Source organism: Melospiza melodia, chromosome 18, assembly GCF_035770615.1.
Source record: "Melospiza melodia melodia isolate bMelMel2 chromosome 18, bMelMel2.pri, whole genome shotgun sequence".
NCBI classification, from domain to species: domain Eukaryota; kingdom Metazoa; phylum Chordata; class Aves; order Passeriformes; family Passerellidae; genus Melospiza; species Melospiza melodia.
This window is the reverse complement of record NC_086211.1, coordinates 1,499,978-1,527,516: the sequence shown is the minus strand read 5'-3', so window position 1 is coordinate 1,527,516 and position 27,539 is coordinate 1,499,978. Positions and strand designations below refer to the sequence as shown.

At 56.2% G+C, this 27,539-nt stretch overlaps 3 protein-coding genes across 5 annotated transcripts; 1 reads left to right on the top strand and 2 right to left on the bottom strand.

Moving 5' to 3' along the window:
- The first annotated feature begins 1,891 nt into the window (after positions 1 to 1,891).
- Positions 1,892 to 12,517, top strand: CIAO3 (cytosolic iron-sulfur assembly component 3). The gene is given in 12 exon segments (XM_063171576.1): positions 1,892 to 2,033; positions 3,690 to 3,785; positions 4,783 to 4,926; positions 5,483 to 5,615; positions 6,225 to 6,359; positions 6,625 to 6,663; positions 6,666 to 6,742; positions 7,893 to 8,022; positions 8,254 to 8,326; positions 9,374 to 9,508; positions 10,494 to 10,651; positions 11,348 to 12,517. Coding segments are annotated over 12 exon segments (1,425 nt in total). The 5' UTR covers positions 1,892 to 1,967; the 3' UTR covers positions 11,587 to 12,517.
- On the bottom strand, positions 12,478 to 17,983 carry LOC134426527 (hydroxyacylglutathione hydrolase-like protein). The gene is made up of 8 exons (XM_063171605.1): positions 17,833 to 17,983; positions 17,109 to 17,173; positions 16,876 to 16,993; positions 16,268 to 16,376; positions 16,033 to 16,136; positions 15,657 to 15,758; positions 15,502 to 15,581; positions 12,478 to 14,291 (listed from the first exon to the last, which is right to left on the bottom strand). Exons 1-8 carry the CDS (start codon positions 17,935 to 17,937, stop codon positions 14,126 to 14,128), a joined length of 849 nt encoding a protein of 282 aa, XP_063027675.1. The 5' UTR covers positions 17,938 to 17,983; the 3' UTR covers positions 12,478 to 14,125.
- Positions 17,984 to 18,952: 969 nt separating this feature from the next.
- Positions 18,953 to 27,508, bottom strand: HAGH (hydroxyacylglutathione hydrolase). 3 transcript variants are annotated; one of them, XM_063171600.1, is made up of 9 exons: positions 27,442 to 27,508; positions 24,508 to 24,689; positions 23,991 to 24,055; positions 23,113 to 23,230; positions 21,989 to 22,097; positions 21,108 to 21,211; positions 20,616 to 20,717; positions 20,289 to 20,368; positions 18,953 to 19,979 (listed from the first exon to the last, which is right to left on the bottom strand). In XM_063171600.1, exons 2-9 carry the CDS (start codon positions 24,610 to 24,612, stop codon positions 19,880 to 19,882), a joined length of 783 nt encoding a protein of 260 aa, XP_063027670.1. In that variant the 5' UTR covers positions 24,613 to 24,689; positions 27,442 to 27,508; the 3' UTR covers positions 18,953 to 19,879. The 3 variants fall into 3 exon arrangements, with proteins under 3 accessions (XP_063027670.1, XP_063027669.1, XP_063027671.1); XM_063171599.1 differs by lacking the exon at positions 27,442 to 27,508 and adding an exon at positions 27,341 to 27,395; XM_063171601.1 differs by lacking the exon at positions 27,442 to 27,508 and adding an exon at positions 25,882 to 25,902.
- Between the last annotated feature and the right edge of the window lie 31 nt (positions 27,509 to 27,539).

The following is a 27,539-nucleotide window of genomic DNA, read 5'->3' as shown; positions in this document are numbered from 1 at the left end:
CTCCATCCCCTTCTCATGGATCCCATCTCATCCCACTCCATAGATCCCATCCTCTTCAGTTCCATCCCATGGACTCCACCCCATGGATCCCCTCCCAGCCTCCCCAGAGCCCCCAGCACCCCCAGCCCAGCAGTTGGGGTTTGGCCCCACATTCCCAGGGGGGACAGGGAGAGGGAAGAGACCCCAAATGCTGCAGCCCCTGCTGAGGACCCTCATTGGGCTGGAATTGCCCAAGGAAATCCAGGAAAAGGAGCTCCTGGAAAGGGGCTCGGGGTGTGCCCAGCTTGGCACAGCAAGGCTGGCACCTGGGGATGGGCAAGGCAGCTTAACCTGCTGAGGAGAAATGGAAATAGAGAGGGAAATGGAAATAAATATCAATATAAACAGGAAATATAGATGAGTATAAATTTAAAACATAAATATAAGTGCAAATATAAACATAAGCGAGAATAGAGCCGTTAATATAAATATAGACGTAAAACATAAGTAAATTATAAATGTAAACTATAAATATAAATTATAAATACAAAATATAAATATTGAAAAGTGCGTGTACAGAGTCACCTGCAGTGGGTGTCAAGTCCCACACAGCCCAGTCCCAAAACTCAGAACAAACCTCAGCTACTCCCTGTCCCCCACTCTCCCTAAAGCCTAAATGTTCCCCACCCCAAATGTGCTCCTTAAGTACCCCCTGAGCACCTGGCTGGGCCCAGCAGCTGCAGGGAATTCACCTCATTTTGTACCAATTTTTTTTTTTTTTTCCTCAGAGCCTGAAACATTTGCTGGGATTTAATTTTGGCATCCCCTTGAGGCAGGAGATTCTAACGCGTGAAAGAAGAGGAATTACACCAAATTTTCCCGGCGCTGACACATTTCTAATTGCTTAGAACGCGAAAAGGCCTTACACAGTATCAGTTTATTCCAAAAACTTGATATTTACAGAGCAAAAATAAAAAAATAATATATTGTTATTGCGGTGGCTTTTACGACAGTCAGTGCTGCTGTTCGCTTTCCGGCGGTGCTGTAGTCCCATGTCACGACACGCTGCTCGTTTTGTGGCGGTGCTGTAGTCCCGTGTCACGACACGCAGCTCGGTTTCCGGCGGTGCTGTAGTCCCGTGACACGACACACGGATCGCTTTCCGGCGGTGCTGTAGTCCCGTGTCAGGACACACGGATCGCTTTTTGGCAGTGCTATAGTCCCGTGTCACGACACACGGATCGCTTTCCGGCGGTGCTGTAGTCCCGTGTCACGACACACGGATCGCTTTCCGGCGGTGCTATAGTCCCGTGTCAGGACACACGGATCGCTTTCCGGCGCTGCTGTAGTCCCGTGTCACGACACACGGATCGCTTTGCGGCGGTGCTGTAGTCCCATGTCACGACACGCTGCTCGTTTTGCGGCGGTGCCGTAGTCCCGTGTCAGGACACACGGCTCGCTTTCCGGCGGTGCTGTAGTCCCGTGTCACGACACACGGATCGCTTTCCGGCGGTGCTGTAGTCCCGTGTCAGGACACACGGATCGCTTTCCGGCAGTGCTGTAGTCTCGTGTCACGACACACGGATCACTTTCCGGCAGTGCTGTAGTCCCGTGTCACGACACACGGATCACTTTCCGGCAGTGCTGTAGTCCCGTGTCAGGACACACGGATCGCTTTCCGGCAGTGCTGTAGTCTCGTGTCACGACTCACGGCTCTCTTTCTGGCGGTGCTGTAGTCCTGTGTCACGACACACGGATCGCTTTCCGGCGCTGCTGTAGTCCCGTGTCACGACACACTGCTCGTTTTGCGGCGGTGCCGTAGTCCCGTGTCAGGACACACGGATCGCTTTCCGGCGGTGCTGTAGTCCCATGTCACGACACGCTGCTCGTTTTGCGGCGGTGCTGTAGTCCCGTGTCAGGACACACGGCTCGCTTTCCGGCGGTGCTGTAGTCCGGTTTCACAACACACGGCTCGCTTGGCGGCAGCCATGGCGGCGCGCTTCAGCGGGGTGCTGCAGCTGACGGATCTGGACGATTTCATCGCCCCCTCGCAGGTGACAGCGCCGGGGAGGGGCCCTGAGGGGAGGCGGCGGTGCCGCCTCGGCCTCTGCCCCTCGGTGTCACCGCACGGGACCGTGCCCGGCCAGAAAACCCCTCCCGCTGCTGGGGGGGAAACGAGGGCTGGGAGCTGATCCTGCCACAGGGACGGGACAGGGCTCGGGGACACCGCGGGGACACTGTGGGGACACTGTGGGTCACCATGGGGACACCGCGGGGTCACTGGGACACTGCGGGACACCGTGGGGACACTGTGGGTCACCATGGGGACACCGCGGGGTCACTGGGACACTGTGGGTCACCATGGGGACACTGCGGGACACTGTGGGGACATTATGGGACACCATAGGGTCACTATGGGGTCACTGTTGGACACTGTGGGGTCACACCCGAGATGTCAGTCCCGGATTTGTATCCAGATTCATACCCAGGATTTCTGTCCTGGATTCATATCCAGGATTCACACCCAGGATTTATATCCAGAATTCATACCCAGGATTCATATCCAGATTTCTGTCCTGTATTTCTGAGAAGCACGGCAGAAGAACCGAGCTGGGACTGTGGGCAGGGCAATAGCGAACCCCAAAATGGTGAATTCTCCCTGGGTTTGGGTTTGTAAGGGAATTCCTCAGGAAATCACCGGCCCTGCCTTTGCTCTGAGTGCGGGATCTGAGTGCAGGGTTCCTGCCGGGGGAGCCTCGGAGTGCTCAGAGGAGCAGCAGGACACGGAGCCGGGGGGACTGAGCACTAAAATCAGGATAAAATCAGGATAAAATCAGGATAAAATCCAGAATCCCCCTGGGACTCGTGCTGGGACAGCGGGGCAGGGTGGCACCGAGCCCCTTCTGTCCCCAGAGCCAGCTGGGCTGGGCACTGGCATCTCCCTGCAGCCCAGCTGGGACCTGGGCAGGAGGAGGAGGAGGAGGAAGAGGAGGAGGAGGAAGGGGCTGATCCTGCCACAGCCGCAGAGCCAGAGCTGAGCTCAGGAGCAGCAGAGCGGGGCTGGGATGATGCTGGAGAATTGTTCCTCCTGCTCCCAGGGGGTGAGAGCCCCTGCCTGCCATCCCTCTGCAGGGCTGGGAGAAACTGGGAAATTCCAGCCTGGACTGGGGGCAGGATCCAGAGCTGCTCTTTGATCCCCTGAGTTCTTTATTTTTTATTCAATCCCCTAGATTTATTTTTTATTTAATCCCCTATATTTTTTATTAAATCCTCTAGATTTATTTTTTATTGAATCTCCTATATTTATTTTTTATTTAACCCCCAATATTTATTCTTTATTCAATCCCCTATATTTATTCTTTATTCAATGTCCTATAGTTATTCTTTATTAAATCCCCAATATTTATTTTTTATCAATCCCCAATACTTATTTTTTATTCAATGCCCTATATTTATTTTTTATCCAATCATCTATATTGTTTTTTTAATTAAAACCCCAATATTTTTATCCAATTCCCTAATATTTATTTTTTATTTAATCCCTAATATTGATTTTTATTCAATCACCTATATTGATTTTTATCCAATCCCCTATATTGATTTTTTATCAATCCCCAATATTTATTTTTTATTAAATTCCCAATATTTATTTTTTATCAATCCCCTCTTCCTGCTCAGCTCCTCACCTGCAGGCTCTGCTGCTCTTTCAGGAATGCATCAAGCCTGTCAAGGTGGACAAAAAGCCTGGAAAAGCAGCAGCCAAGATCAGGATTGAAGCTGATGGAAGCTATTTCCAGGTCAATCAGGTATGTGGGGTCTTTGTTCACTGTAAAAACCCAGAAAAATCGGTGTATTTTAAATATTTTAATTATCTACATCCATTTAATGCCTCAAAGAGATGCTGTCAGCATTCCTGTTTTTTTTTCTTTTTAATTTATAATAAATAATTCCAATTTTGTGCCACTTCTATGCTCTGAAACGCTGGCATTAATTACTGATTATTAATATAAGGGCAGATAAGCTAAGATTCAATTAAACTTTATCAGCATTTTAATTTATAACTTCTTTTCAAAGCAGTCACTTTATACTCAGTAATTCCAATTTATTCCAGTTTTTTATACTCTGAAACACTGCTGTTAATTGGTGATGATTTTCATTAGAGAGCAGATAAAATGAAAAGTTTATTTATTTTATCAATATTTAAGGATTGGCAGTTCCAGGTTGGTTGTGACAATGTCCTTGTGCTCACTCAGAGATTTAATTGAGATATTTTTGATAAATCGTGCTGGATTTAAAAAAAATCTTTAAAAGCTTGAAGAATTCAGGCTGAGTTTTTCCTGTTTTCACCAAAAAAAGTTGGCACAGCTCAGTTAACCAGGCTGGGAATCCCTCTGGGAATGGAACTTGGAACTTCAGGCAGATTTTGATTTTAAAAAAGGAGGGCACAGCACTTCCAGAGGAGCCTGTTCCTCATTTTAAAATGTTAATAGTGCCTCATTTCCTGGTCTGTTCCTGGCTATGATTGGAGGAGAATCTCTTGGGAAAATCAAATTATTCAGGGCAGGTAGAAGGGAAATATTCCCTTCCAGTGTGTGGGATGAAATCTCCTTTGCTGTGCCAAATAATCCCATTAAAAGCAGCCAAATTCAGGTGGCTTTGTCATCATCTCATTAAAAACAAAGATTTAAAAATCAAAATAACAACACCTTCATTATTTGTAACAAAGTGGGGAAACAGCTCCTTTAATTCTGGGCTCAGAACTGAGCCTGCTTTGGGATTTTTGGTGGTTTTTTTTTTTTGTAGGATGGGGAAGCCCAGAAGCTGGAGAAGGCCAAAATCACCCTGAATGATTGCCTGGCCTGCAGTGGCTGCATCACCTCGGCTGAGAGTGTCCTGGTGAGCCAGCAGAGCCACGGGGAGCTCTGCAAGGTGCTGGCCCAAAACAAGGTGGGTTCCCCTCATCCTGCAGGAAAAGGGGGAAAATCCACAGGAAAAGGGGGAAAAATCCACAGGAAAAGAGGGGAAAATCCACAGGAAAAGGGGGGAAAATCCACAGGGAAAGGGGGAAAAATCTACAGGGAAAGGGGGAAAATCCAGAGGGAAAGGGGGAGAAATCCACAGGAAAAGAGGGAAAAATCCACAGGGAAAGGGGGGAAAATCCACAGGGAAAGGGGGAAAATCCACAGGGAAAGGAGGAAAAATCCACAGGGAAAGGGGGAAAATCCACAGGGAAAGGGGGAAAAATCCACAGGGAAAGGGGGAAAAATCCACAGGGAAAGGGAATTCCTGAGCCCTCAGGGATTCCACTCCTCTCATGGGGTTTATTCTCATTTTTAAAGTTGTGAGGGTGAGCCTGGGGAGCTCTGTGGTGCTGCCAGCTCTGCCTGTGCCACACTTTGGGGTTTATTCTCATTTGTCAGGGGTTTGGTGTAAATTGCTGCCATGGGGTGAGCCCTGTGGTGCTGCCAGCTCTGCCACTTTGGGGCTGTTTGGTGTTTTCCAGGCTGCTGCTGCCCACGAGCAGAAGCTGGTGGTGGTTTCTGTGTCCCCCCAGTCCAGAGCCTCCCTGGCTGCAAGGTGCAAACTGGGTTTGCTGGAGACAGCCCAGAAGCTGACCACCTTCCTCAAGGGCCTGGGCAAGTGTGGGGTTTGCTGCTCTCTGGGCTGAGCTCAGGTTAAAGGGATTTAACCCCCACAGGGATTCCAGACTGTCCAAAACTTCAGTCACACAGTGAGCTTGGAGGGAGGGGAAGAAAGCTTGGGAAAAGCTTGGGAAAAGGAGGGGAAGGGATTTTTTGTAAGGGCAGGACAAAGGAAGGGATTTAAACTGCCAGAGGGCAGGGACAGGTGGGATTTTGGGAAGGAATTCCTGGCTGGGAGGGTGGGCAGGCCCTGGCACAGATTCCCAGAGAAGCTGGGGCTGCTCCTGGATCCCTGGCAGTGCCCAGGGCCAGGCTGGAGCACCCTGGGGTAGTGGGAGATGTCTCTGGCTGAGCTTTGAGGTCCTTTCCAACCCAAACCATTCCATCAGTCCATAGAACCTGTAAAGAACCACTGGAAACAGTCTAACATTTTACATTTCCACCTCTCCTGTCACCTTTCCTCCTTTCCCCTGCTGAAAAACATCCCCTGCCAACTGCAGAGCCCTGTACCTGTGCCTGAGCCTGCCCCTGGTTGAAATGGGAGGATTTTTGCTGTGTTTTGCTGTGTCCTGAGGGTTCTAACCCAGCTGCTGTCCTGCCCAGGTGTGCACCACGTGTTTGACACAACCTTCTCCAGGAACTTCAGCCTCCTGGAGAGCCAGCAGGAGTTTGTGAGGCGCTTCCAGAGACAAGCAGAGGACAAAAAGGCCCTGCCCATGCTGGCCTCTGCCTGCCCAGGTATGCCTGCAGTTCCAGCTGCAGTCCCAAACCCAGCAGCTGCTCAGAAAGCTGCAGATTGATGTTCTGACCTGCAGAATGATTCTCATCTCAGCACAGGTTTAGGTGCTGAAGCAGTGGAGAGACACCTTAAAATCAGTCTGGGCTGACACTTGCTTTGCTTTTTGTGCTGAAAATGGCACCAAACCTGGGTTTGGGGAGGATGGGCAGAGTGAAGGCCTGATTCTTGTTTTTGTAATTAATTTTTGGGTGATGTTCCTTGCAGGCTGGATCTGCTATGCTGAGAAAACCCATGGCAGCTTCATCATCCCCACATCAGCACCACCAAATCCCCCCAGCAGGTCATGGGCTCCCTGGTCAAGGGCTACTTTGCAGAGCAGCAGGTACAGCTCTAAAAATGCTCTTCTTACTCAGAAACTCCTCCAATTCAACCCTTCAGGCTGATTATTTATAAATTTGCTGTAATACACACTTAAGGGTCAATATTGCCTTGCAGAAGGCAGAAATCTTCCTCACTTCTGTCTTAGCTAATGAGTAGTAATTAGAGCAGAACACTAAGCATGGGCTAATTAAATTAAACCTGAATTATTTGGGAGAGCTGAGGAACTTTTATTATTGTTATTTTCAGCGTCTTTGTGCCACTGTTGTTTAAATTTGGTGAATAGTTTCAAATAAGTGACCCAAGCCAAGGCTGCAGTGGGGGCTTAGGTGCAGATCCAAAGGTGATCCCTCATTCCCAGCCTCATGTTCTGCTGCTCTCCTCAGCCTGGAACCTCTGGAATCTTCCCAGGGGGGAGTGGAGATCCCCACAGCCAGCAAGGGGCTGGGATTTCTCCTGGGGGTTACTGCTTGTGACACTTGCAGGGGGCAGCTGCAGATTTGGGACAAAATTTGGCAGTTTCTGGGAATATTTGGCACAAGAGACTGAAACAGGAGCCTTGGGTCAGTGACCTGATTGCTCAGCCTGTGTTTATAGCTTGGATGATCCCGAGGTTTTGTGAGATTCCAGATCGAGCCCTGAGGGGCTGGCAGGAAGTTTATTCCCTAATGCCTTCATTAGGGATTATTGGTTCTCTGCCTCACCTTGGATCATTGCACCAGAGTGAGGGAAACTTGCAGGAGCTGAAGGAGAGATGGAAAGGGATTATTCCTCCCTGGGAGGGTGGGGAGGGGCTGGGATGGGATGGGATTCCCAGAGCAGCTGTGCCTGCCCCTGGATCCCTGGAATGCCCAAGGCCAGGCTGGATGGGGATTGGAGCACCCTGGGACAGTGGGAGGTGTTGGAGTTTAAGGTCCTTCCCACCCCAAACCATTCCAGGGTTCCATGAAACCTCTGAAGCTCCATAACTGCTGTCACTGCCTGCACCTGAAATTGAAATAATTTCATTTACTCATAAGTATATAAATACACAAATACTCATAGTAGGACCATTTCAGGGGCACAGTAGCATTATTTCCCCCACTCCTTGCCCCTGGAATGCTCTCCCTGGGGCCAGGGGGATTTGGGCTGCCCCAGCCTTGTCTCCCTTGCAGCACCTGCCCCCTGACAGGATCTACCACGTCACTGTCATGCCCTGCTATGACAAAAAGCTGGAGGCCTCCAGGCCAGACTTCTTCAACCAGGAATTCCAGACCAGGGATGTGGATTGTGTCATCACCACAGGTAAGAGAGCCACAGGAGATTCCCAATTCCAGCAAATTCTGGGAACCTTGCAGTGTTCCCTGGCTTCACTAACCCTTTGTCTCTGACAGAGGTTGGATATTGATCTAGATTTACATTTAACAGTGCAAATCATGCCCTGGTAAAATGCAGGGGCAGTTTAGGGACTGCTCTGCGGGGTTTGTTTGCCTGTATCCCAAAAATAAGAACTCTTTGTGCCTGGTTCTGCCCTAGGAGAAGTGCTGAAGCTGCTGGAGCAAGAAGGAGTGTCCCTGTCAGATGTAGATCCTTCTCCCCTGGACACCATGTGAGAGCAAAATCCCATTTCAGTCCTGTTCCTTTTCCTCCAGGATTTAGGGAGTTCAGAATTCCCCTCTTCCTGTTCCTTTTCCTCCAGGATTTAGAGAGTTCAGAATTCTCTTTCCTCCAGGATTTAGGGACTTCAGAATTCCCCTTTTCCTGTTCCTTTTCCTCCAGGATTTAGGGAGTTCAGAATTTCCTTTTCTATGTGTGCCCCCCAAGCCCTGAGGGCTCTGTGTGTGCTCTGAAGGTTCTGTGTGTGCCCCCAAAGCCCTGAGGGTTGTTCTGTGTGTGCTCCCCAGGCCCTGAGAGTGCTGTGTGTGCCCCCGAAGCCCTGAGGGTTCTCCAAGCCCTGAGGGCTCTGTGTGTGCCCCCCAGGCCCTGAGGGTTGTGCTGTGTGTGCCCCCCAGACCCTGAGGGTTCTCTGTGTGCCCTGAGGGCTCTGTGTGTGCCCCCCAGGCCCTGAGGGTTCTCTGTGTGCCCTGAGGGTGCTGTGTGTGCCCCCCAGGCCCTGAGGGTGCTGTGTGTGCCCCCCAAAGCCCTGAGGGTTCTCTCTGTGCCCCCAGGCCCTGAGGGTTCTGTGTGTGCCCTGAGGGTGCTGTGTGTGCCCCCCAGGCCCTGAGGGTTCTCTCTGTGCCCTGAGGGTTCTCTGTGTGCCCCCCCAGGCCCTGAGGGCTCTCTGTGTGCCCTGAGGGTTCTCTGTGTGCCCCCAGGCCCTGAGGGTTCTGTGTGTGCCCCCCAGGCCCTGAGGGTTCTGTGTGTGCCCTGAGGGTTCTCTGTGTGTCCCCAGGCCCTGAGGGTTCTCTCTGTGTGTGCCCTGAGGGTTGTGCTGTGTGTGCCCCCCAGGCCCTGAGGGCTCTCTCTGTGCCCTGAGGGTTCTCTGCGTGCCCCCCAGGCCCTGAGGGCTCTCTCTGTGCCCTGAGGGTTCTCTGCGTGCCCCCCAGGCCCTGAGGGCTCTCTCTGTGCCCCCCAGGCCCTGAGGGTTGTTCTGTGTGTGCCCTGAGGGTGCTGTGTGTGCCCCCCAGGCCCTGAGGGCTCTCTCTGTGCCCCCCAGGCTCGGCAGGGCTGCAGAGGAGCTGAGCTCTCACCGTGGTGGGGGCTCAGGAGGGTTCCTGGAGCACATCTTCATCCACGCTGCCCGCGAGCTCTTCGGCATCCACGGCGCCTCCATCCACTACAGACCCCTCAAGTAAGGAGCTGCAATCCCACTGCAAACTCTGGGTTTCTCAAGAATTCTCTCCCTGTTGGCATGCTGGATTTTTGGGGGTTTTTCGCAATGTTAAAGTTCACGTCCAGGCTGAGATTGGCTGCTCCATCCTCCAGCTGCTCAGCAATAATCAGCCAATATTAAATAAATCAGCCAATATTAAATAAATCAGCCAATCCAGGGAGAATTCCAGTCCCTTCCTCATCCACACCCTACAGTTTGGCCTGGTGGATTTTCCCACTGATAATTTTTAGAATAATTATAAAATTTTAGAGTAATTGAAAAGGCAGAGCGGAGATTCTTCACCTTAGATCGGGCCAATCAGGGAGATTTGTCACTGATTATTGATCCCAAAGAACCTTGTGGGAGGGTTTTGGGGCTCTGTTTAACTGGAGTGAGACACAAAATTAATCACTGAGTTTGGGCATTGAGGTTCATCCACCTGAGATTCCTTCTGCCTTCCCAGCTCTAATTTAATGTATCCTTTAGAATTAATTATATCCCTAATGAGCAGTTTTTATGTTTAGGATTCCCTGGTTTAAGAAGCAGAAAAAGCAGTCTCAAAAACTTGATAAAAATCAAATTACTTACTTTTTTATCAGGACCAGGTATTCCCACTAACCTTAGAAATCTGGAATCCTCAGTCAGGGTTTGTTCCCATGTTTTATGGTCCAGCAGAAGTCAAAAATCCTCAACTGCTGTTGGCTGAAGGAACTCAGGTCTGTCAGGGAGGGGCTCCCTGTGCTGAGCTTTTCAGGCTTTATCCAGCACAGGTGTCGTCCTGCAGACTCTGCTCAGGTGGCTCCAGGAAGGTTCTGGAAGGAATTCCTTCCTGTTTTCCTTGGATGGCTCAGAACTGGGACAGCTTTTCAGTGAGACTCGCAAAGAATTTGGGTTTTGCTCTTTGAAGCTTAAAATAGATTTTAATAGATTTGGAGAAGCCACTTGCTGTGCTCTGCTCCCTCAGGAACAAGGACTTCCAGGAGGTGACCCTGGAGAGGGATGGGCAGGTCCTGCTGCACTTTGCCCTGGCCTATGGCTTCAGGAACATCCAGAACCTGGTGCAGAAGCTCAAGAGAGGGAAGTGCCCCTATCACTACGTGGAGGTCATGGCCTGTCCCTCAGGTGAGGCTGCTCCAAATCCTGGGGGAGCTCCAGGGCATTCCAGGCAGGAGAAAAGGGAGATTCCTCACCCCCTTGGGCTGTGGCAGCCACACCATCACCTACCTCTGAGCCAGAAATTCCTCAGGATTTAAAGAATTGCAGCTGAATTCCATCACACAACATTTGCATCATTCATTAATTAATTAATTGCTTTTAAGGAGGATTTCCTGAGCTCTGGCGCCTGAGGGGATTTTCCCCCTGAAATTGCCCAAACCTGGCATCACGCTGACAGAAAATGCTGCTGTGGCTGGTGGAGGAATATTCAATATTTGATTCCATTTTCCCTGTGCTGCTGCTGGCTCCCTTGGGAGAAGGGCAGCCCTGAGGTTCCCTTGGAGCTGCTCCTTCCCAAGGGCCCCCCCAGCCCCCAGAACTCATCCCAGGCACTTTTCCCTTTCCTGCAAGGCTGGGCTCACTGGGCTGGGCTCAGGCTCCCTCCTGGGGGCAGCAGATAGGAGATAAGAGATAAGAGCTGGCAGAGCCCCAGCTGGAGGCAGCCCACATCTCCCTGCTGCTGGCAGATAACTGGGAGGGCACCTCCGTCCCTGGGCTGTTTCCATCCCTGCAGCTGTTTGACCTGGAATTTCTGAGGATGTTTTCCCAGCTAAAGTTATTGAAGTTATTAATCTATTTTGTTTTTTTTTTTTTTTTCCCCAGGCTGTCTGAATGGAGGAGGGCAGATCAAACTGGAGGGGGAATCCAGCAAGGAGGAGCTGCAGCAGGTGGAGAGGCTGTATGAATCCCTGAGGGCTGAGGTGCCAGAGCAGAACCAGGCAGTGAGGGAGCTCTATGAGCACTGGCTGGGGGGCTGGGGCTCACACAGGGCCCTGCAGGTGCTGCACACCCAGTACCACGCTGTGGAGAGAGCCAGCTCTGCCCTCAGCATCAAATGGTGAGAGCCTCAGTGCCTTCTGACCTCCACTGCTGATCCTCCAGGGACTCTGCGCAGCCCCTGCCTCTGGGGAAGGGCCTGGCACTGCTCATTCACCCCAAATCTGCCTCTGGGGAAGGGCCTGGCACTGCTCAATCCTCCAGTTGGAGAGTGAAGGGATGGGAATAAACCCCAAATCTGAGGTGAGGGCAATAAACCCCAAATCTTCCTCTGGGTAAGTGCCTGACACTGCTCAATCCTTCAGCTGGAACTGATGGGAATAAACCCCAAATGTGAGGTGAGGGCAATAAACGCCAAATCTGGCAGGGACACAGCAGGAGAGGCAGGAACACCTCCCAGGCTGATGGGACAGCCCCAGAGCTGAGAGTTCAAGGATCTGGAGCCCAGCTCCAGGCTGAGCTTTGTGCCACAGCCCAGTGTTCCTGCCCAGGCCCTGCTGGGCTGTCACAGCACTCAGATCTGTGCCTGCCCCTGCTGGAACAGCCTCAGCCCATTGGAAATGCTCTCCTGAGCCTGGAGCTCTCCCTCTCACTGGGTCTGTGGCCCCAGAGAGGGGATCCAAGGCCTGGGATCATCCCTGGGGCTGCAGAGGGACTGGAGGGAATGCTGGACAAAACCCTGTGATTCCTTTTCCCTAAATTATAATAATTTACACCAAGGGCAGTTCCTTCTCTGTGTTTTCTTCCTGAACACTCAGCAGGGAGTGACAGAAGTGTCACACTTACCCACCCTCAGCAGCCACTTCCTGAGGGATAAAATCCCTAAATCCAGACAGAACAGGCACTTACAGCTGGATAACATCCTGAAATTACCACAGAATAACTCCTGACCTTGGGGCTGGCAGGAACCAGAGCCCCCTCTGCACTTGGTTCCAATGAATCCACAGAGCAAACGGTGAATTTTCATGTTTTTAATTAAAAGCTTTCCATTTTTCAGCTGTTGCTGATCATTCCTGACCTCACAGTGTTCTAAGGCATCAACCCCCCCTCTCCTTCCTGAGGAGCAAATTGGTGCTTGCAGAGAATTCCCTTTGCCATGCAGGGGTTTGGCTGTGCAGGGGCTCCAGGCTGGGCTCAGCACATCAGCCCAGAAATGCACAAAATCCAGAGAGGCTGAACTGGCTGGGAATGAAACCCCCAGGGCTCTGCCCTTGGGTTCCCACGTCACCAACACACACAGGGGTGACAGGGCCACCCTGGGCTCCCCGTTTGGCACCAGAACAGCTGGAATTGCTCCCAGTTTGGGCTGTGGAATTGAATTTGTCCCAGGCTCAGGGCTGGGTCACACCCACAGGGACATCCCTGCTCCCAGGAGAAATAAAATCCCAAACGGGACATCCAAAATCCAGCATTTCATGGGAACTGAGGAATGCAGGCCATGGTACCATTTTGCAGCTGGATAAATCTTTTCCCTTCCATGCAAAGGAAGTACAAACTATAACTTAGTAAAAGGGAAAACAAACAAACAAACAAAAAACCAACCCAACTTGGTTTGTAGCGCAGGAAAAAGCCCCAAACTAGACTCCACTAAAAAGCCCCAAACTAGACTCCAGTGGCAACAAAGAAATTCACAGTCCACACATGAAAATCCCTGAAATAACTCTGTCCCAGTGCTGGGAGCTGCCATCAAACACTCATTTTCTTCACAAAAATAAAAAAAAGGAATGACTTCAGTGGTGTGAAGTGGCTCCCCACAGCTGCAAATAAAACTCTGCTCCTTTCTCAGGCAAAAATAAATAAAGCACAGCCCTGGATTTGCACAAAGGGAGGGCTGGGGAGGCCCGGGAGCCCCAGCTGCTCCCTGGCTCTTGGCAAGGCAACGTCCATGGGGTTGGCACCGAGTGTTTCCCAGGTTTTATCTTGGAGAAGGCAAAAAGCAGAAAGGGATGCGTGGCAGCACTTTGTTCTGGGCTGCCTGAACTCTGTCCCACCTTGGGAAATCCTCCTGGGGCTGACCCTGCTCCACACGGACACCCCACAGGGACCAAGGGCTCCCCAAGGCAGCCATGGCCACAGATCCCTGTGGGACCTGCTGGAAAATAGGGAAAATGGGGGGAAAACCCACCCAAACCCTGCTGTGATGGGTTTGTCAGCACAGGGCTGGAGCTGGGTGCGTTCTGGTGACACCAGTGCCACCAGTCCTGTCCCAGTGTCCCATGGGGGGATCCAAGTGTCCATCAGCCAGGACACTGGGCCAGGGCCAGGAGGGCTCCAGGAGTCCCAGAGCCCTGGGCTGGGATGCAGGGCAGGCAGGGGCTCCATGGGCACAGCACCACAGTCCTGAGCACCCCTGGCTCCTTCCACGACTGTCCCCTGCTCCAAGCCACGTCCTGACCCTCTGCCAGCACCCCAAGGGGGTCCCACAGCCTGGGATCCCCCCAAAGGGATCCGGGAGCTGCACAGGAACCCCAGGAGCCAGGGGGGAGCAGAGCGGAGCAGAGCAGCCTCACACAAGCAGCCTAAAGACAAAATGCAGCCCCAAAACCCAGCCGGGAGCCAGCCTGAGCTGTGCCCAGCCAGGGGGAGCCCTGGCACCTCGGGGTGTCACTTCTTCTCCAGGAAGGGCCCAAAGAGCCCCCAGTCGAAGGCCAGCATGGCCTGGGGGTTGGGCCTCTCCTTGGGCTTCTTGAAGGTGTCCCTGTGGGAGCGCAGAGCCCTGAGCACCTCCACGGGCTCTGTCCTGCCCGTGAACCTCTGCACGGCCTCCTCCCTGCAAGGGACAGCGCTGTCAGCCTGGGGACAGCCCTGGGGACACAGCCCTGGGGACACAGCCCTGCAAGGGACAGCTCTGTCAGCCTGGGGACACACCCTGGGGACACAGCCCTGGGGACACAGCCCTGGGGACCTCTCTGCAAGGGACAACCCTGTCAGCCTGGGGACACACCCTGGGGACACACCCTGGGGACCTCTCTGCAAGGGACAGCCCTGTCAGCCTGGGGACAGCCCTGGGGACACACCCTGGGGACACAGCCCTGCAAGGGACAGCGCTGTCAGCCTGGGGACAGCCCTGGGGACACACCCTGGGGACACAGCCCTGCAAGGGACAGCGCTGTCAGCCTGGGGACAGCCCTGGGGACACAGCCCTGGGGACACAGCCCTGCAAGGGACAGCTCTGTCAGCCTGGGGACACACCCTGGGGACACACCCTGGGGACACAGCCCTGCAAGGGACAGCGCTGTCAGCCTGGGGACACACCCTGGGGACACACCCTGGGGACACAGCCCTGGGGTCCTCCCTGCAAGGGACAGCGCTGTCAGCCTGGGGACAGCCCTGGGGACACACCCTGGGGACCTCTCTGCAAGGGACAACCCTGTCAGCCTGGGGACAGCCCTGGGGACACACCCTGGGGACACAGCCCTGGGCTCCTCCCTGCAAGGGACAGCCCTGTCAGCCTGAGGACAGCCCTGGGCTGGGATGGGCACTGGGGCACTGCCACCCTGTGCTGGCATGGACAGTGGGCACACGGTGGCTCTGGGGTGACACCAGGCAGCCTCCTCTGGCCACGGGCTGGAATTTCCCAGCAGGGTTTTGGGAGCAGGGATGGTTCAGGAGGGTTTTGAGAGCAGGGGTGGTTCAGGAGGGTTTGGGAGTAGGGATGGTGCGAGAGGGGAAGGGGAGCAGAGGTGGTTCAGGAGGGTTTGGGAGCAGGGATGGATGGTCAGGTTTGGTTCAGGAGGGTTTGGGAGCAGGGATGGATGGTCAGGTTTGGTTCAGGAGGGTTTGGGAGCAGGGATGGATGGTCAGGTTTGGGGCAGGAGGGTTTGGGAGCAGGGATGGATGGTCAGGTTTGGGGCAGGAGGGTTTGGGAGCAGGGATGGATGGTCAGGTTTGGTTCAGGAGGGTTTGGGAGCAGGGATGGATGGTCAGGTTTGGGGCAGGAGGGTTTGGGAGCAGTTTCGGGAGGCGCCCGCAGCGCTTACGTGACCCGCAGGAAGGGGTTGTACAGGAACTCCTCCTGCAGCGTGGAGGGCACCGTGGGCAGGTCCTCGTCATCCCTCTGCTGCCAGGGGACAGAGATGTCCAAATCCCGCTGCCATGCCACCCCCTGGCACCCCTGGCACATGCCATCACTTACCTTGGCCCACGCCAGCTTCTCCTTCACCACCTCATTCTCTGGCTCCACCTTCAAGGCGAATTTGAGGTTTCTGACGGTGCATTCGTGGCCACAGAAAACTTTCTGCAGGAGGCAGCGGGCATCAGACCTGCTCCCAGGGCAGGTCCCAGCCTGGGATCCCTGCCCCAAATCCAGGATCCCTCCCCTGAGCCCCAGATCCCTGCCCTGAGCCCCAGATCCCTGCCCTGAGCCCAGGATCCCTGTCCCAGCCCCAGATACCTGCCCTGAGCCCAGGATCCCTCCCCTGAGCCCCAAATCCCTGTCCCAGCCCCAGATCCCTGCCCTGAGCCCCTTCCCGGCCCCAGGAGCCCCCAGGCAGGGAGGGGAGGGCTCTCACCGTGTCCTTGGGCAGGGTGCCCAGGATCTGGGTGAGGTTGGTGTACATCTGCTCCGCTGTGCCCTCGAAGAACTGCCCGCAGCCCCCCACGAACAGAGTGTCACCTGTGGGACAGGGGTGGGCACCAAGGGACACCAGGAATGGGGGTGCCAGGGTCACCCCAGCAGTGCTGAGTGTGGGGACAGGCGGCACACAGGGAGTGTGTCCCCCAAAGAAATGGGGGGCACGTGGGTACCTGAGAAAAGAGCTGGAGCATCCGGGGAATCGTCCTCCCACATGAAGTAGCACATGTGGCCCGAGGTGTGGCACGGCGTGAAGAGACACCTCACCCTGATGGTCCCAAACTGGGGGGACAGAGGGTCAGGGTCCCCCTGAGGGGGACAAACAGACCCCCCAGACCTCCCCACGCCTGCCTGGGGCCCAGCAGGTCACAGATCTGAAGGGGCTTTGGGTGGGTCCAGCTGTGTCTGCCCTGATGGCATTTGGGATCTAGGAGAGGGTGGGAGCCTCCAGCACAACCCCAAACAGGCTGGGGTTGGGATGAGCTTCCTGGAATCTGTGGGGCCACATCTGCACCCAGCCCAGGACACCAAGAGCTGAGCACGGCCCAGCAGCACCAGCCCCACTGGGGACAGTGTGACCACCCCACTGCATTCCCCACTGAGGACAGTGTGACCACCCCACTCTGCTCTCCACTGGGGACAGTGTGACCACCCCACTGCATTCCCCACTGGGGACAGTGTGACCGCCCCACTCCCCCCCATGGGGACCCCCCCACCACCCCATGCAGCAGCAGGAGCCGTGTGTGTCCCCAGCCGGTGTCCCCAGCCCTGCAGCCCTCACCGAGAGCTCCTGGCCGTGGCTGACCCTGTGTGTGAGGGCCCCGATGCGCTCGTCAGCCCCGAACACCTGCAGGCCTGGCAGCAGCTGGGCCAGCTCCTCATTGCCCCTGGCGTGGTCCCTGGGGCACAGCAGGGACTGGGATTGGGAATGGGACTGGGAACGGGCACCGTCCCCGTGGGGACACGGCCACCATCCCCGTGGGGACACAGCCACCCCGAGCGGGTCACACCTACCAGTGGTGGTGGGTGGTGAGGATGGCCTTGAGCACCACGTCCTCCTTTCTGATGATCTCCAGCAGCTGAAAGGGACCAGAGCAGGGGTGAGAGGGCACGGGAGGTGACACACACCCACACAGTGACCTGTCCCCCGTGCCACCCAAAGCACCCCTGAGGGTGGGACACAAAGGTGTGACCCTGCCTGGAGCAGGGGGGTGGCACCACGGCCCTGGGGGCATTTTTGGCCGGTGCTTTCTCAGGGAAGGCACAGAGGAGGGCATGGTGCCACCGGCACGGCAGGGACACGGCGGCCGTGCCACCCACCCTGGCACAGGGCACTGCCAGCCCCGCTCGGTGCCAGGAGGCTCCGGTGCCAGCTCAACACGCAGGGCCAGGAGCAGCTCCGGCTCCGGGAGGAAGGAAATGCCCGAGTCAGCCCCGAACGCCGAAAAGCCTCGACAGGGAGGGCTGGGGACAGCGGGACAGCGACACAGGGACACGGCGGGCCGGGAAAGGGGGTGCCCATGGGGTCACCGTGCTCAGGGCTGGCTTTGGGGACATCCCGCTGGGTGTGGGGGCTGCGGGGCGCGGCTCGGGCTGGGAGCGGCTCGGGAACCCGCAGGGACAGGGCAGGGCAGGGCAGGGGTCCCAGCACAGCCGGGGCATGGGGGGCGCTGTCCTGCCCGGGGATGTCCCACGGATACCCCGCCATGGAGCCACCGCCACCCCCGGACCCGCTCACCCGCTTGGGGACCGCGGCGTCCACGGCCAGGGCGTGCCGGGTGCTCTCCTCGATCACCAGGTACATGTAGTTGTCCTCCAGCACGGAGATCACCTTCACCTTCATGGCCCCGGGAGGCTGCGGGACCCCGGCGCGTCCCCAGCGCCACCCCCGGGGCGGTGCCGCGTGTGCGGGGCGGGACACGCAGCGTGGGGCGGGCACAGCCCGGCCATGGGGACAGGGGGACAGCCCCAGTGCCAGCCTGGGCGCATCGTGGCACCCCCGGCACGGAGGAAGGAGGGGAGCCCTCAGCTCTGTCCCCAAAATCAGCCCCTGCCTGTCCCCAGGGCCAGCGGGGACAGGGGCAGGGATGGGGGGCTGGCGCTGGAGGGACACACCAGCGGGGACAGAAGGTGCGGAGCGGTGCCGGACACTGCAACTGCTGCAGGGGGGTCCCGCAGGGTCTCTGCCCCAGGGACAGGGTCCCACCCCGAGGGCAGGAAGCCCCAAAGGCTCAGGAAACAGAGCTGAGCTTCCCCAGGGCCTGGCCATGGCTCCCACGTGGAATTATTGAGGCTGGAAAAGTCCCCCGAGACAGAGCCCAACCATTGCCCCCAAAAACCAGTGTCCCATGTCCCCAAGTGCCACATCCACAGGGCTGTTAATCCCCTCAGGGATGGGGACCCCTGCCCGGGGCAGCTGTGCCAGGGCTGGGCAGCCCCTCCAGGAAGGAATTTTCCCAAAATTCCACCCTGAGCTGCCCTGGCCCAGCCTGGGGCCGTTCCCTGTGCTCCTGCCCCTGTTCCCTGGAGCAGAGCCCGACCCTCCCGGCTGAGCCCCTTCCCAGCTCCCCCAGGAATTCTCCAGCCCCGTTCCCTTCCCTGGCCATGCTCCAGCCCCTCCATGTCCCTCTTGTCCTGAGGGGCCCAAATGCCCCTCCTGAGGAAGGATGGGCACTCACAGGCAGCAGAACCAGGGCTGAACCCTCTCTGTGTTCCCCTTTCACAAAAATGCAGCTGCCACTGAAGCCCCTGGGGTCCCCACAGTGCCACCCACTCACCCCAGGATTGGGCAGAGTGACACTCCCAGCTGGTTGACTTCAATCTCTAGTGCAAACCCAAGAAATTCAGGAATCTGTGAGTTAACAACCTCTGCTTCCAGCTGTTCTTTATTTCCCCTCTGCCCAGCCCTCAGGACAGTCACACTCAGGTGTGGCAGCACGGCTTTAGGTAACTTTTCTCTCTGAACCACAGAAAATTCAGCATTTTAAAGCAAATGGAGACCTGGTGCCACCCCACATCCCCGCTCACCTGGGGACAGGTAACAACTGCTCAGCTGCCTGTGACTGCCAGGCCTGCTGCAGGGCTGCCACCACCCTCAGGGGGACAGGCACCCACCAGGAGTGGCTGCTCCTGCATTCTGAGGCACCAGCCAGAGCCTGGCACAGCTCACACACAGGGGACAGCAGGGAGCAGCTTCATGCAACAGCTTGGGGCTCAAAGGGTGCAAGCAGAGCAATGCTGGGGACAAGAGAGCAGTGGGATGGCCCCAGAGCCACCCCCAGAGCCAGGGCAGCCCGTGGGGCTCCCAGGGAACACCCTGAAGCAGCACTGGCACGGCAGGTCCGGCCCTGGAGGACACCCAGGATGTTGAAGTAGCAGCATGGAGGAAACATTGACATCTTCAGCTCCTGTGTTTGGTCTCTGCTTCACACAAAGACATCTCAGTCCCACCTTGTGCTTCTACAGCAAGGACAGGAGCTGCTTCCCGAACCCCCAGGCTTGATCCTGGCCAGCCTGCAGCCTGGGGTCTCACACCAACACTTGCACAATGATCTGCAGGTGACACGTGACAGTTGAGAGAGCAAGAGGAGGATAAATATTCTTCATCATAATATAAATATGCTGTAGAACATCTCAACAAGGGCAAAGTGCTTTTTTTTTTTTCTGAATTAAAACAAAACAGAAAACCTAAAGAAAACTTCAACCACGACAGAAGATTTGACTCCTAAAACATCTGAAAGGTCTAAGTGACACCTGAAGTGACATTAAAGTGATGCAGGCAGGGCTCAGTCCCTGGGCACTCTGAAGTTGTCCTTCTCTCTCCTGATGGCGCCCATGACCCGCACAGGGTCGCTGTCCCCAACGTGCTCCTGGACTGACTTCTCCCTGCCAGGAGGGAAGAGCAGGGTCAGGGTGGCATCCTGCAGGCACCAGGTCAGGGCTCAGGGCTGCACTTCAGCACCAAACACTGGCCTTTGGCACAGCTCCCAGCCTGGCCTGCAGGCCCAGGAGGAAACGGCACCTCTGTGCCCGAGCAGGGTGAGGGAACAGACACACCAAAGGCTGTTCTGCCCCCTGGGTCAGGGAATGAGGCTCAGCACAACCCCCAAATGCAGGAACCCTCTGCCAGGACAGCCAGTGGGAGCCCTGGAGGCTCCCAGCATGAATGTGGGAGGCACTGGGACGGTTCCCTACCTCACTCTCATGAAGGGGTTGTAGGTGAACTCCTCAGCGATGGTGGAGGGGATGGTGGGCTCTCCACTGTCGTACTGGGCCTGCAAAGAGGGACACAGGGCTGCTCCACCAGGAATTCTGGGGAGCAGGGAGGGTCCTGGACACAACAGGAGTTTCCAGGCAGGGAATTTCTCCCCCAGACAGCAAACTGTGGGCACAGGCAAACCCTGCTCCCCTGGAGCAGAGCATCCTGGCTCTTAACTCCCTCTGTTTTCCCAGCCCTGCCTCCTCTCCTGCAGCTCCTGAGCAAGGCTCTGTGTGCAGGGAAGGAGGAGCAGCTCAGCTCACCTTGGCCCAGGCCAGCTTCTCATGGATGTTGGGGTTCCTGGGCTCCACGTGCCGAGCAAACTTGAGGTTGTTGATGGTGTACTCGTGGCCACAGTAAACCCTCTGGAAGAGAAGGGACAGTGACACAGTGACACTGGGCACTGCAATGGCACTGCCAGGTGCCAGCAGCACAGCAGGAACAGCACACTCCACCCAACAGCCCCAAATGGAGTCAGGCACACGCGCCAGGACTCAGCAGGCAGGACAAGCTGCCAGCTGAACAGATGAGAGCCCCATGTCCCAGCCCAGCAGCCTTGAACCACCAGCCCCTGCTCCTTCCCCACACAGCACAAACACATGTGGGGCAGGCCAACCCTCCCCAGGGCCCTGCAGCACCACAGGACTCCTGTAAGCATCCGTTCCAGTCTCTGTGCCCAGCAGCACCCTCAGGCTGTTCCTCTGCCCTGGGTGCTGCTCTGGGCTGCTCACTCACACAAGAGCAGAGGTTTGTACCGTTCTGGGGTCCAGGCTGCCCAGAATCTCAATCAGTGCCCTGTACATCTCCTCTGGGGTGCCCTCGAAGAACTTCCCGCAGCCAGCCACGAACAGGGTGTCACCTGCAGGGGTGACAATGGCATCAGGCCACAGCAGGCTGCCCACACCAGCCTGGGGGCTCAGCCCTGCCCCAGCACAGCAGCTGAGCACGGGCACAGCCACAGCAGCACTGCTGGCACACGTGGGAGCCTCACCGGGCACCTCCTGCCAGCACCTCCGAGCTGTGGGCAGCCCCTGTCCCCTGCTGTCCTTTCCATAGGGGACAAGGAACACTTTGCTGTGAAACTGAACAAAGATGAGTCACCTCTATTTTCTGCCCAGTGCTCCCTAAAATCCTGTTTAGGGCTCTTTCTCTTCCATGCAGGAGCTTCTGGAGAACACAGGGATGAAGCAGAGCCCCAGGGAAGGGGAATCCTTCTCCCCAAAGCAGGATCCAGGCCCCAAACCAGCAGTGGAGCACCAGCCCTCCCTGACTCCCCTACTCTCTCCTCTCTCTGCTGTCAGACCTGAGCACAGATATATGGAAAAGCAACAGGGTTTGGGATCAGCCAACAGGATTTGGGATCAGTTTGGCCTCAAACAGGAAACCAACAGCTCTTTTGTCCAGGAAAAAAAAAAAAGCTGGATGTAGGACTCATGCAGGGCTCGCTGCTGACGCTGCCTGCAGGGTGTGCAGCCCTGGCTCACAAATCCACAGGGGCTTCCCCAGCTCCACCTGCTTGGAAAGGGGAGCAGGGTGTGGATATCCTGGCAGGAAGGGAGGGAGGGATGCACATCCAGAGGCACCCAGGCAGAGGGGGAGCTTCTGTTTTTTGCAAGGGAACCTCCCAACTCCTCACCTGTAAAAACTGCAGGTGGCTCGGAGCTATTTGGCTTAGTCACATAATAACAGATGTGGCCCGAGGTGTGACACGGCGTACTGAGGCATTTCACACTCAGAGATCCCACCTGGGAAGAAGGCAGAACACTAAAGCTGAAGCTGCAATGGCATGGTTAGAGAAGAACTGCTACTCTCAGTGCTCTAATGGTCCTAGATGTGCCCCAGGCTGGCAGGAAGCAGCAGCTCTGCTCCTGGGAGAGCCCGGGCAGGGAGGGAGGGCTGGCACGGAGCTGTTTCCTCAAGCAGGTGTCCTGACAAAGGGAACTGCCACATCCTTTCATGTCCATGCACTCAAAGCCTGGCTGGCAGCAGGAGCCAACAGAGAATCCTAAACAAAGCTGATGGAGCGTGGAAAAAACCCCAAACAGAAATGGAGCTGAAGGGGATGAGGAAAAGGCAAGGATTCAACACAGCCTCATGTGCCCCCCTTCCTGTGCTCCCTCCTGTGCTGTGCCCCTCCTGGGGTGCACCCCAGGCCCTTCATGCCTGCCTGCACCTGTCCCAGCAGCGCTGTCACCTGTCCCAGCAGCGCTGTCACCTGTCCCAGCTCCCTGCCAGCAGGGGACAGCCAGGCTGGCACTGCTGTGCTCAGCCCATCTCCCAGCTGGCATCCCACAGGAACAGCTGGATCTGTTCTCCTGGATCTCACTGTGCTCCTGGCAGAGCACTGTCCCTGTCCTGTCACACTGACCCTGCTCTGTCACACTGACCCTGCTCTGTCACACTGACCCTGTCACACTGTCTTTGTCCTGTCACACTGACCCTGTCCTGTCACGCAGCCCCAGTCCAGTGTGACAAGACAGTCACACTGTCCCATCCCACAATCCCTGCCCTGTCACACAGCCCCTGTCACACTGCCCCTGCCCTGTCCCCCAGCTGCACAGGAACACCCAGCACGTCCCAGGTGTCCCAGTGCTGTCCTCACACAAGGCAGAGGGGTTGCAGTCCCAGGGCTGGAAAATGGTGAAAGCTGCATTTCAGATAGCCCCATGTGCTGAAAGGCACCAGAGGTGCCCAGCCCAGGTGGGACAGAGCTGTGCCACAAGGAGGGGACACCCAGAGCCCTGCAGTGCCTCCCTTTACCTTGAGAGATGTCAGGTGGGACACTCTGTGGGTCAGGGCCCCCACCCTGCTGTCCCCTCCATACACGTACAGCCCTGGCTCCATCTTCACCAGCTTCTCATTGCCTCCTGCATGGTCCCTGCAAGGGGAAAAGGGGTTTAGGGAGGGATGAGCACAGGTTTGTGGTCACTGGGAGGGCAGTGCTGAGCTCCGGGTGATCATTTCTGATCCAGCCTCTCCCAGGATCCACCACTCCTCACAGCCAAGGACAGGCACAACAACAGGAGATCATTTCTGCAGTAACTGGGGCGCTCAGAGGGGGAATCAACCCCTGACAGGTCCATCCCAGGTGGGAAACAGCAGCTTAGGGGCTCCCAGTAACCCCTGCAGTACCTGGGGCAGGGAGGGAATGGGGTGAGTGGAAAATGGGCACTCCAGCACCCCACAGAACACCAGGGAGCAGGCACAGAGCCAGCCCAGAGCCCTGCATGGGTGTGCTGCTGCTTTGTCCAGCTCAGGACTGCTTGTTTCACTCTCCAGCCACAGGGGTGGCTCCACTCTGACCCACACACAGGTTACTACACAAAACCTTCATGTTACACCCTGGCAGAGCCAATTTGTACCTGTGTGATCCTCCCACAGTGCTGACTGCAGGACGCCTCACGGGCCTGTCCTGGCACCTCAGCACAAATTTGCTCCCTCCCACATCCACAGCTGCCTCCACACCCTGCACTGCACTGGCTGCCTGCAAAAATCACCATTTCAAAGGTGAAAGGCACTGACACACAGCTCAGAGCAAGGCCAAAGGATGAGCTCTGGTCCTTCTGCCTCAGCTGCTGCTCAGAGATCACCCTGGATCCTGGCTGTGTGTGCGTGAGGGACCAGGACAGGGCGGTTACCAGTGGTGGTGGGTGGTCAGGACAGTGGTCAGCCTCACTCCATGCTTCTTGACTGCATCCAAAACCTGCAGGAGTGACACAGGAGGAGAGTCACACCATGGAATGAGCTGGCAGCACCCCTGGTGGCACCTGGGCACAAGGAGAGAGAGCCACAGCAGCCCTGCAGCAGCTCATCCCACACGGGCTGGAGGGAGAGGACAGCACGCGAGCCCTGACCCAGCCCCAAGTGCCATTTCCCTTTTCTGCCCTACATCAAATTAAGGCCAAAATCCCAAAACAGGTCAGAAATTCCTGGATGGAGTGAGGGACACAGCAATCCCTGAAATGAGTGAGGGACACAGCAGTCCCTGGGGTGAGTGGGGGACACAGCAATCCCTGAAATGAGGGACACAGCAGTCCCTGGGGTGTCCCCAGGCTGTCCCTGTGCCCAGCCAGCCCTTCCAGCCTTCCCCCCACACCTGAGGCAGCCTGGGGCTCGTTCCCTCCTGCAAGGCCACCCCGGAGCAGGGGGTGTTACCTTCTGGGGCTGCACGGGGTCCACGATGGCAGCCTCCCTGGTGTCCTGGTCGATGAGCAGGTACATGTAGTTGTCAGTGAGGGCGGGCAGGATTTCCACCTTCATGTCGGCCTGGCTCACTGCCTTGGGCTCCCTCAGCTCGTGCTCGGTGTGCAGGAATCCAGCTCGCAGCTGTGCTGCACCTGGGCACCAAAAACAGCCAGAGCTCAGCCCTGGGAGGGGACAGGAGGGACAGGGCACGGCAGGGGCCCCAGCTCACAGCACAGCCCAACCTGCCCCCTTCAGACATGAGGGGAGAGGCCACCATGGGACAAAACTCTGGAGCTCTGGGTGCTCCAGAGCTGCCCCAAGAAGGACAGGACAGGACACTTTGCTTTCCATGCAGGGACAACTCTGCACTTGCACCAGAGAGGAGATTTCAAGGGGCAGGAGAGCAGAATGGAGCTGGGCAAAGGTCAGCCTGGGACGGTGATTTTGCAAAAAAGGCACAAAGGACACGTCAGAGCCAAAAAACAAAAAGGAAGAAGGGCAAAAAAAAAAAAAAAAAAAGGGAAATACAGAAATACACTGCTCTAACAGAAATATCCAGTTTGTATTTCTGGGGGAAATGTCATCCTGCAGTGCACATGGACAGCAAACAGGCTCTCCGAGGGAGGAAGGGTTACCTGGCCAGGTAACACAGGGTCCTTGCTCATGCCTGCCCTGATACAACACCAGAGCCTCCATGTTTGCTTTGGGTTCAATGTTTAATCACATCCAAGAAGCAAATTCCAGATGCAAATAGCTTGGGCTCCACTGCTCAGTGCACAGGCTCTTAAAGAAATAACCAACCCTGGGAGGTGTTACCACAGGAACTGAAGGAAAGGAAGCAAAGACAGCAGGGCCTGGCATTGCTGGGGCCCTGCAGCTCAGAGCTGAGCTCCAACACTCGCAGGGAAAGAGGTGCCAGTCCTTGCAGGTCAGGAACTGCTGGCTGAGCACCCACGAGGTGTTTGCACAACCCAGAGGTGCCTGTGCTGGCTCAGACCCATTTTATTCTGCACCACTGACTCTCCCAGAGGCTCCTGACTTTCCTGCTTGGCCACCTCCCTCCGTGCCACAGGGAGGGTCCCTGTGCCGGTGCTCACCCTGTCCCACTGTCCCAGCCTGCCCACCCCTGATAAGAGCCCCACAGTCCTGCACATCTGCTCCTGCTGCCAGGGCCCTCTGGCACAACCATCCTGCCCAGAGCTTCTTCCCCTTCCACCTCCACCATCCCTGATCATGAGGGATGAGGAACCACTGAAATTAAACATAGTGCTCCAAAAGCAAACCCAAACCACAACACAACAGGCATGCACTGAGTATTTACAGGATTGGGAGAAGCATCCCTACCTGCAGTGCTCCTCTGGAGAAGACTCCTTCCAAAAAACAGAACACAAAAAAGCCCTTACTAGTCTTTGATGAGGGGAAAAAAATGCCCAAAAACAACTGCTCGCCAACAGGGAGAACTTTTGGATCTGTCAGTCACAAGAGTTATCTATACTGGGTGTTTGTTTGCACACCAGACACCAACTAGGAAAAAAAATACAACCAAACGAAAGGAAACAACCCAACCTTAACTTCAACTCAAAGGAAATATTCACATACTTCAAACGCTTCTTTCCTATGAACCATCTCTAACCTCGGCCCGGATCCCACAGCCTCTTTGCATGTGTAATTTGAAATTCCAAACAAACAAACAAACAAGCTGCACCACATAAGGAAATGTTTCCAAACATGTAATTTCAACAAAGGAACGAGAAAACATCCACCAAGAATGAAACTCACGCTTTGTGAGTTGCCATGTGCGGCTCAGGAGCAGAGCAGGGAGCTCCTCATGCTCTGCTCAGACCTGTCCAGCCCAGAGGAGCTCCCTGGCCAGGCTCAGATCCTGTCACACACAGAGCTCTGCCCCAGAATTCATTAATGCCCAGTGATTCATTCTCGCCCAGCTTTGTCTGGAGCAGAGGAATGGGACAGCAGCTCTGAATCACCCACCTGGGCTTGTGGAATGATCATGGGCACAGCTGGAGCAGCCCAGGGGAAAGGTTTTGCAGCTGGAGGTGTTAATGTCAGCAGGCAGGTTCTCTCAGAACCCAGCTGATTCCTGCACTTCCTCCAGAACGTTTGGGGTTACTCTATTACATAAAAGAGTGGAAAATTCCCGTTCCAAGCAGGGCTGTCACTCAGAAATGACTGCACGCCCAGCTGCTGTGCTGCCTCACAAGAACCACGCTCGCTCACTACACTCTGCGAGGATTTTTGGGACACCCAGCGAGTTTGTGGCTCCAGGACATGCGTCTGAAGCCAGGGCAGCTGCCAGGCCCGGCAGGGGAAGGTGCAGAGCCCACCCTGGGAGCTCGGGACCTGTCACAGGCTCGGTCTGGCACTGCCACGCTGCAGCTCTCGGCAGCGTCCCTGCCACAGAACCCCGGCGATTCTCGCCCATCACAGCCACGTCTCAAAACCCCAGCGATGCAAAACCACCTGAGGAGATTCCCAGAGAGCCCAGGAGAGGCGCTGAGGATTTAGGCCCGAAATGCAACCGCAAGCTCGGACCGTTTGGGGTCGGTTCCATCACCGGTACAAGCTGTCACCCGCCGAACGCAGCCCGGCCCCCCATCCTCCTCATCCTCCTCCTCCCTGAGCACTGACCGCCGGCCCGGGGCTCCGCAGGGCCTCCGCGATGGGCTCGGCACGGCACGGCACGGCACAGCCCAGAGCTGCCGGCCTGCTCGGGCGGTGAGTCAGCCCCAGGGCCCGGCACGCCCGCGGCCGCGAGGCACGGCCCGAGAGCGACCGCCGCACGTACCGGCTCGGAGAACGGCCCCGAGGACGGCCCCGGCTGCCAGGGCGGTGCCGAGCCCCCGCCAGCCCCCGCGGAGCATCGTGCACCCCGCCCGGCCCGGTTACCTTGGCTGTCCGCCCCAGGAGGCGGCGGCAGCGCCGGCACGGCCCGGCCCGGCCCGGCCCGGCGTGCGGGGGGCGGCGCTGCGCCCGGCCGGCCCCGG

Excerpts from the sequence above, each read along its gene's own strand:
- LOC134426527 (XM_063171605.1), bottom strand. The coding sequence starts at position 17,937 with ATGAAGGTGAAGGTGATCTCCGTGCTGGAGGACAACTACATGTACCTG. Across the intron at positions 16,377-16,875 it reads GCCACGGCCAGGAGCTCTCG|TTTGGGACCATCAGGGTGAG; the intron begins GTGAGGGCTGCA and ends CTGTCCCCCCAG. Across the intron at positions 16,137-16,267 it reads TGCTCCAGCTCTTTTCTCAG|GTGACACTCTGTTCGTGGGG; the intron begins GTACCCACGTGC and ends CCTGTCCCACAG.
- HAGH (XM_063171600.1), bottom strand. The coding sequence starts at position 24,612 with ATGAAGGTGGAAATCCTGCCCGCCCTCACTGACAACTACATGTACCTG. Across the intron at positions 22,098-23,112 it reads CCCACCTGACATCTCTCAAG|GTGGGATCTCTGAGTGTGAA; the intron begins GTAAAGGGAGGC and ends CCTTCTTCCCAG. Across the intron at positions 21,212-21,988 it reads GCCACCTGCAGTTTTTACAG|GTGACACCCTGTTCGTGGCT; the intron begins GTGAGGAGTTGG and ends TCACCCCTGCAG.